Source organism: Cebus imitator, unplaced genomic scaffold (genome assembly GCF_001604975.1).
Source record: "Cebus imitator isolate Cc_AM_T3 unplaced genomic scaffold, Cebus_imitator-1.0 Scaffold183, whole genome shotgun sequence".
Lineage (NCBI taxonomy): Eukaryota > Metazoa > Chordata > Mammalia > Primates > Cebidae > Cebus > Cebus imitator.
Genome location: NW_016107498.1, coordinates 993,729 through 1,002,699, shown reverse-complemented (window position 1 = coordinate 1,002,699; position 8,971 = coordinate 993,729). Strand labels below are relative to the sequence as shown.

The window sequence follows — 8,971 nt, the reverse complement described above, 5'->3', positions numbered from 1 at the left end:
ACCTGGGACTCTCATCAGCGGCTCCCGAAAAATTTTTAAAAATTAGTTATTGTGAAAAATTATATCAAACTAAGACCAGACTGTGCAAAGAAAATAAAACTATGTAATTCCAAGCCTACATATTTTCGAAGGAATTTAATTCTGGCCTCTGAATGCAATTAAGTGGTCTCCCTCTCTCTCCCCCTCTATTTGAGGACGAGAGAAAGGAAGAAGGGATGATTCTCACTTTTCAGTAGGAACCGGTAACCAAATCTGTTGTTCTGCCAAGTCTTCCCCATTCTCTGATTTCTTAGTGCTCAGGGAGTATGCTTGAAACCTATGCCTTCCTCCCATGTCAGATAAGCAGAAAGTTTGCTCTAGCTATGATAAATCTGCACAACGCGGAGATGTTTTTGGCACAAAACGTACGTTAGTTAAATGATGATGATTAAGCTACCCCCCCCCCCGCCCCATTCTTGCGGCTGGGGAGTGTGTTTTGCCTGCATTTAAGAAATGTCGTTCAGCTGCAAGCATGTGCGCGCTCACCCTGCAGCCGGCGTTTCTGAGTCTCCAGAGCAGGGTGACTTGGGTTGGCTCAGTGTCACCCACAGATGTGACTGCTGTTTCTCCCGCGGGCGCGACAGCCTCCTTCCTCCCCAGCCCGAGGCCCGCGGCCCAGACCAAGGGGAAGGGGAAGGAAGCCCTCGCCGCAAGCCGGCGTCTGGGCCGGCACAAGACGCGCTGCCACTAGAAACTTTTTTCCCTCAGCTGCGCGCAACTTTTGGCCTTTTCTACCAGCACGTTGTCGTCCCGGGTTTCCGTCCCTTGGGTTTTCCTCTGACTCCCTCGCCTACTCCCCAGCGGCGCGCATAGGAGCTGGGCTGAGAGGGGCGCGGGGAGCCCGGGCGGCCGCGGCAGCGACGCGGGGGAAGGGGCCGGGGAGGAGGGGGCGTGCGGGGCTGGGGAGGAGGAACTGGTCAAATGGGACTCAGACGCCCGCGTGCCCGAAAAGGAAAGAGCTGCCGCGGTTTGCTGCAGTCGGAATAAAGTTCGCGCCCTTTCCTCGGCGTTTCGCAGCCTCCTCTACTCTCCTTCCCTCCGCTCCCCACCCCCGCTCCGCTTTTTTTTTTTTTTTTTTTTTTTTTTTTTTTTTTTTTTTTTTTCTCTTTTTATTTTTTTTTTTTTTTTTTTTTGTGACAGCTGGGAGCTAGCGGCCACTTCCACCTCCACGCCCGCAGCCCCGGTGTGGGGGGGTTGGGGGGCGCAAGAGTTGTTTTTCCATCCCCAGAAAGTTGTTTTTCCATCCCCAGAAAGAGAGCGAGAAAAACCCCAAACAAACAAGAAGCCCCAAACAAGTCCCAGAGCGGGGGGAGGGAGAAACATACATCCTCCTTCCCTAAGCCCGTGGACCTCTGAGGACAAACAACAACACAACCAGCCGACTTTTATTTTGCAAAAGGGAAGCAACATTGTAGTCACGACAGTTCTGCAGAGAGAGGAAAAACTTGTGGGGCTTGCACGAGCGCCGAGGTCACCTCGCCCGCCGGTCCCCCGCCTCCCGCGAGCAGGGCAGCCCCCTCCCGGGACAGGCCGTTCCTTCGTTCCTTTTTTTTTTGTCCTGAGGAGGGGCAGGGCAACCGTGCCGGCTGGGACTCGGGGCGCGAGCGCGACCCCGGCGCGAGTGTAAATCAGTCACCTGAGCGCCGAGGGGCCGCGGCGAGGGCGCGCGCGGGCGGGCGGGGAGGCGGAGGCGGCGAGAGCGGCGGCCCGGAGGAACTCGGAGGGGGAGGGAGAGAAAGGCCGAGACGGAGGGAGCCAGCGGCGGCCGAGGGGCTGGTCCAGGCGCGGCCGCTAAGAGGAGACCAAGAGGCGGGGGTTGCACTTGACAACCAGCATGCCGAGATGGTAAGAAGTTTCCACCCTTCTTCCCTTTTTATTCTAGACTTCGTCAGAAATGACCCCCGCGCCCGAGCGCCACCGGGGCCGCCCGGGGGCCGTGTCCGCCCTCCGCCTTGCGGCGCGAGGGTTAAGGGGACGCTGAGGAGGGCGGGCCGGGGACGAAAACCCTGGGTCAGACCTGGTTCCCGCTGCGCTCCTGGTGTCTTCCCCTAAACTTGGCCCCAAGTTTCCGAGGCGAGCTCCAGGTGGGAGGGTGCGCGTGTGAGGGGGCTAGTCAAAGTCGGCCCTGCTCGCGGCTTCCGCGCGAAGGTGAGCAGCTGGAGAGGGGAGGCTCCAGGGAGTTGGGGACGGGCCGGGGGTACGAGGTGGAAGGGAGTGGGGATGAATGGAGCGCTGGCTGGAGCTCGGGGCGGAGAGGAAGGCGGCTGAGACCTACGGCAACTTTTACAACTTGCCGCCGAGTGAGGGGCCGGCGGCTGGGCGTGTGTGCCGGGTGCGCTGGGGCGCAGCCGCCGGGGCCGGGCACGTCGGCTCTTCCCCTCCCCTCTTCTGCACGTTCGGAACCTTGGCGTGGTAAATGGAGATGGGAGGAAATGCTCCTGCAGGCTTCACCGAGAAGGTGCAGAACGCAGGGCAGGAAAATCCACTCTGCAGAGACGGCTCTTTTCGAAGTGCCATTCTATAGGAGCCGATTGGTTTTACTTGCACATCGACTGGAGGATGGGATTTCGGGCCTGTGGAGGGAGTAAAATAAAAAACTCTATGTTGAAAAACCCTAGGTGAAATCCCCTGTGAAGTGAGTTTAAGGTTGAAAAAAAGTTCCAAGTGCTAGTGGTGGAGGAGATGGGCTGGCTTTGCGAAGCAAGACTCCAGCACAGTCCTTATACGCGAAGCGACTTCTCTGCAGCGAGGAAGCCTGCAATTAGTTCGCCTGCTGATGAGCGGCTCTGTCCGCTTTCAGGGAAGTGATTTGTTAGAAATGGGGCTTGACCACTCCCTTCTTTTTAGTTTGCTTCCACCCAGCGTCGCTATTGTTATCCCCACTTGGGGATCTGACACAGTGTGCTCCGTATGTAGAGGGAACATATAAGAATAGAGGTGAGATAGCGGGTTGGCATTTTTTCCTCTTCCCTTCTCCCTAATGTGACATCTCTTGTTTCAGTGATCAGAGTCACAACTGGAGTGTAGGAGATGCGACTGTCAAATGCAGGCGCGCGTGCACACACACACAAAAGCGTGAGCCCAGGACTGTGGTTACAGTAACGCTGACAGAAATTAAAGTGGTTTTGAAAGCAGCGTGCGATTTATGATGGTTTCCATTTACCCTAGAGTCAAGCTGTTGTAAAACTGATGTACAAAAGACATCGTAAAATAATCCTGTATACCCAGGATTAAAGTGGCAGAAAGTGGCCTGTTTTATTATTTTTTATGTACTTCGTGGACACTTGCAATTGTTGAAAGCTGTGTTTAAGTGAGACATCAAAACAGAATATTAAATATATCTATTTAGAGCTAGAGCGTTTTTCTTCTAACGTTCTAACGAGCATTTTACACAAGAACACTGGAAAAGCCAGTTGCAGGTATTATTTTTCTTCTCTGTATCCTAGCCTGTGTTAACCATTTGTCTACACATCTATATTAACTATTTGTCTACACATTTATTTCCATATACTAATCACTTTGAACTGTGGCTAAGCCTTCTACTGCTTTGTATTCTGCAGTTTCAGATGTTACTGTGAACATGCATACATGCTTTAAGTGGGAGGAATTTATTTCTGGCACTGTTACTTAGTGTGTCTGATATGAAGATGTACCTTAGTAGTGAGACCTTGTACAAGTTAACAGAGCTTTTACTCTTTGGACTCAAACACACACGTGCGCATACACACACACAATCCCTTGTGCGCCTTTAGAGAGTATCTGTGTTTTATATTATATTTGTAGCTGTTTCATTTAAACTGTTCAGTCTTAATGAAGTTCTTAGTTCCCAGAGTGCACTGTATTAAAAATCCAGATTGCTAATCACTTTACCAAAGTGCAGGAGTATCTTTACCTGAGGGAAGTAATAGTGAGCTTGAACGTGAACTTTATTTTGAGTATCTTTTGAGAAAGGGCTGAAACTTTTTTCCCCTTGAGAATATTAAGTTGGGTGGTGTTTGCATGTAAGACTTTGAATAAAAATCAGCTGTAAATGATAGTTTACAATCAATATTAAGAAAATATTAATAGCAGTACATTCCTAATATCTGATTTTTCCCCCTCTATTTGAGATGTAAGATGTCTGTCAGATAGGGATATGCGATTACAAAAAGAAGCAGACAAAAGCAGAGCTGACTATTGCTATATTAAAATGTAAGTGTTACAGTTTGAATTTTCAAGTGAGAGTTCTTGAGTTCAGTGCTTTACATAACATTTTGTCCTAATCTTGCTTGCTGTCAGGGATGTTTCATGGTTGTGCAATTGCTGCAGTCAAGAATGCCAATTTGCATTCCAGGAGTGTCATTTGATTACTTTTATCTGCACAGCTCCAAGACCGGCCCAGACCTCTCGTTTCATCTTGCCATGTCACGAGTCAATGCTGTGTCGTCTTTTCAAAAATCTGCCTGATTTAGACAAGAAAGAAAAGTACTTTCATGTTGCAGCCGCAGTCCCCTGCTAACTTGTCAGCAGCAGGATATGATTCACTTGGGCCCAGAAGAATGGAACAGAGAGGCGGGTTAGGCGGTTCAATAAAGCCCACGGACAGGTAGTGTGTGACATCCCCAGAGAGCCGCAGTTAATGAAGAACAGGTCTGCTTAGTTCTCCACACGCTGACCTGGTGCTGTCCCCACAGTTTTCTCATTTGATCTTTCCCAGCAAATTGATCTTTTCTTGTATTTTTTTTGCCTTCCAAGTTAGTCCTTGTGGGACTGAAATTAGCAGAGCAACTTAAGTTGGATAATACAGCTGTTCAGAAAAGAAGAAATTGGACACTGGCTCAAAAAGGGGTGGGGGTGGGGGGGTAGAGGGAGCTATTCTTTTTGTTGTTGTGCCTGGGAATATTTCTTATATTAGGGGAGTCCAAAATAGATGATGACTTGAAGTTAGTGGTTTCCTTTACTTTTAGAGTTAAAGGTTCAGCACGATTTTAAATATTCCTTAAATATTTGAAAGATTGCCTTAGTCAGTATGAGGAGTTCAATTTAGTTTTGTTCACATTCACTTGTTTGAGATAATTTGCCAGTTGACAATGTGGCTTTTTTGGTTATTGTAAGATGGCATACTTCAACTATATTATTTATAGCCTTCTAAACAGCTACGATCCCCAAATATCCAATACTAAATTGCAGGAAAGATTAAGCAATAAAAAAGTCATTATACTAGTGTTGTATGTAAATATTATGATACATGAAAATGTTTTCTACAAATTATTAGTATCTTTGTTTTATATAAACCCTATAGATACAGTTAATGAAGTGTTTTTTTTCCTGAATTTTTGAGATTCTGCATTTGAATGTAGATTTTTAAAACTGAGACCAGACCACAAATTTGAATTTCTGTGGATGTTCATACATGTTGTTACTTGTTTTTTGACATTAAAATTAATTTTAGACAGGATGGGTAAATTTAAGTTGTATAGTTTAAACAGATTAAAGTTTCACTGTAGAATTTTATGCATAAAGCTTAGATTGGAAGCAGTTAATAGATTCTTAACTTGATAAATATATAAGGAGCAATGCTTTCTGATTTACTCAGCAGATGGTCTCATTTACCGTCTATATCCTTACGAGAAACATAGTTGAAAACATTTCTTGTGGAAGGGGAGGCAGCTTCCTTGAATCTTTCCTGTTGGATGGGAATTATATGGTATCATTGGTTAGTAAACTCCCATCTGAAGAGCTAGAGGGAGCCTCATGATTTTATTAGATATATTTAAGGTTTAAAAAACACTCTGGCAATCAGTATGTTGCACAAAAAGAGTAGGTAATGAATACTGGCTCAGTGTTTAGGCTGGGAGGTGCCATTATGGTTTTTCTTTCTTTCCTTTTTTTTTTTTTTTAAAAAGCAGTGACAGAAGCAAAAGAACTACAAGAACAGTCAAGGTGTCAGCTAAGCTTTCTAGGCTTTTGCCTTTGAGGTGATTGAAGATCAGGCAAAATGCAACCAGGTACTATATTTTAAGTGTTTTGGTTTGATTAACTACTGTTTGTAGTTTTTGTCAACTGAAGGAATTATTCTTGTTTTAGGAGTTCAGCCTTCAGCGTTCTATTAAAAGTAACTTCCTACCAAATCACTGAGAAGTGACTTAACTTCTTTTAGTTTAGAACAACTCCTTTTCTGTAAATGATGGTTTTGGAGTGGTTCTACATACAACTGCTGTATTCCGGAGAGAAATTTTATTTAAAATAAATGCTTCCTGTTATAAGCGTAAGTGGTAAACCATTTATAAACCTGACTTACTAGGGATTAAAAAATAAGTTAAATAGGACTTAAATGATATTGCATTCAGTAATTGTCATTTAACTTGATATTTATCACTTTTCACTGACATTTGTGATATGTTTATGTTAAAGAGTCAGTGATCATAATTGCACTTTAATATTTATATACTAGTTTTTGGAGCATTACTTTGGACAAACATATTTATCATTTAAGTAAATAAAATAATCCAGTGAGATAAACTACCCAGATTTGTCGTCCTTAAAATATTTTGCACAGTAGCGCTTATTATGTTGCTAGCCAATGAAAGTCTTTATTTGTTGCTTATTAGAACCCTCAGTACACTCAAGAGTTCAGCTATAATTTAATTTGGCTGTTCAAAGAGCCTCCCTTGTTTTGAAATATGTTCTCAGTATGCTTTTACCATTTGTTGTGAACCTGTATTCTAACTCAATGCATATGCATAAGAATGATATTACAGACATATCATTCTTTAAGTTTTTGCCATAGTCATAACTTTTTTCCTTTAAAAATATCTGTACTTAACGCCAGTTTTGTTCTTTTTGCTCTGTTTTCTCTTTGACGTGCTAGAGTATTTTTTTCTTGGTGATTTAAATTATTTTGCTATTATAATTTAAAATAAACTCCCTAAGGAATACAACCTTCCCTTAAGATATAAGTGAGAAGGGCACTAAAAAATAATAGGTTCAATAATTAAGAATTCTAGTTGAGGCTATTTCACAGTTGCAATCACTTAAAATTACAAAAAGTTTGCCTTGTACTTCACAAATTGCTAGCATGATAAATTCAGCTTCCTTGGAGTAACCACTGCGAAGTTTTGCAGTGAGTGGAAGATGGCTTTGAGAGTTTTGGTAGTATTTGTAACAAATTATGTTCACTAAAGACTAGAATTTGACTATAAAACTCTAATAAGATGAGTATCAGGAATTCTTCCATGAGGAGGGCAGAATGTGAAACTCCTAAATGACTCACTGTGTATGTATTTTACCAGTGGGAATAGCATCAAGCCAGCCTTTTAGATACGGTATTTAATAGTTGTCAAAATGTACAGTATTGTCTTGGAACTTGTGGTTCATGAGTTCATAGTCCCTGCTTTTTTGTGTTTATTACAAAGATGTAACAACCCACACAAAACATTTTTCTCTTATAATGACCTTATATTTGCCAAAGTGCCCCATGCTGAAATTCCTTTTCAGTATCTTTTTTTTTAGTCCAAAGCCAGACGTGTACCCAGACACAAAAGCCTCTGTGTATAGCAAGCTGTTTTAAATATTGTGACTCGACGATGTGCTGTCCTTTCTCTGCTTGAGCCAAGGATCTCTGCTCAGTGTCTGTGGATTACCAAGCTCCTTCTTTATTGTACCTCTTGTCAACTATTCCTATTCATTTAACCTTTCATTAGTGTCTGTGCAGCTTCACTGTCTGGAAAGGCAAGGAAAAACCGAAAGGCCCCACTGTCACAGTTATTAGATTTCTCGGTTACATCCCAGCAACGATAAAAAAGTAAGAGTCGACACTATTGTCGTGCATGCTGCTGTCCTGGGGTGCAGCTCTTCTGTGCATGTCAAGGACATGTGCCACATGTTGATATGCATCCCAGGGATAAATGCACAACATGGGGGCTAGGCCGACGCTGGCAGTAATGAGCTTTGTAGGAGTTATTGCAAAGACCAACAGTTTGTGAAGGAATTTTGCTTAGCAGGCCAAGGAGATAGACAGAATTGAGGGTTGCCAAGATTTGCTTGTGCAGGGCTTGTCAGTCACATTGTTTTCATCTAAACTTCATTTGAGGGGAAAATTGAATACATTTGATAGCAATGAAAAGTCTTACTTTCTTTTTTTAAATCTTTCAGAGGACAAAAGCAATACTTCTGGTGACATAACTATTTTTAGTACCGACTAAATCATATATATGAATGGATCTATTAGAAGTTTATCTGTTTACATACCTAGAGAATAATTAAAAGATATTTCATAGATATCATACCTATGTTTTAGAATCTGTGTAAAAATAATGTAGCCTTTTAATTTTCCTTTGCTGTTTTCCCCCTTTGATTTTCCTCTAGCATAGCCTGGTTCTTTAGAAATGCATTTGCTTAATTGACTGGATGCAGAGCAGAAAAAGGAGGGCAGTGTGGTCATTTTCAAATCGTAAATAAAATATTTGTAAATTTTGTATCAGAAAATATTATTGTAACATCTTAGAGATGAATAGAATTACCTTTTTAAGAATTCTCAAAATACTTCAGTAGAAAATGATGCATTATAATATGTTTGTCCCTCTTTATCCAAATTTTTTTTTTTTTAACTAGGAGAACCTTTGTTACTGAGGGTAAATAAAATATTTTTGTCTCCTGATTTCAACAGATTTTATCAATTTTCCAAACTCTTTTGGGGTTCTCCAATTACTTTTCTTTTCTTTTTCTTTTTTTGAGACGGAGTTTCACTCTTGTTGCCTAGGCTGGAGTGGAATGGTACAATCTTGGCTCACTGCAACCTCCGCCTCCAGGGTTCAAGTGATTCTGCTGCCTCAGCCTCCCTAGTAGCTGGCATTACAGGCACGCGCCTCCATGCCTGGCTAATTTGGTATTTTTAGTGGAGAAGGGATTTCATTAATGTTGGTCAGGCTGGTCTTTTTTTTTTTTTTTTTTT

At 43.0% G+C, this 8,971-nt stretch overlaps 1 protein-coding gene across 3 annotated transcripts in view; it reads left to right on the top strand.

The window, feature by feature from the left end:
• The first annotated feature begins 1,714 nt into the window (after positions 1 to 1,714).
• Positions 1,715 to 8,971, top strand: part of BNC2 (basonuclin 2) — a 453,480-nt gene continuing 446,223 nt past the window's right edge. For 2 of the 3 annotated variants that reach the window (XM_037744749.1, XM_037744752.1), the window contains exon 1: positions 1,715 to 1,884. In XM_037744749.1, the coding sequence (XP_037600677.1) occupies positions 1,882 to 1,884 (3 nt within the window). In that variant the 5' untranslated portion in view covers positions 1,715 to 1,881. The remainder of the gene's footprint in view (positions 1,885 to 8,971) is intronic. The other variant, XM_017545926.2, reaches the window with a different exon arrangement.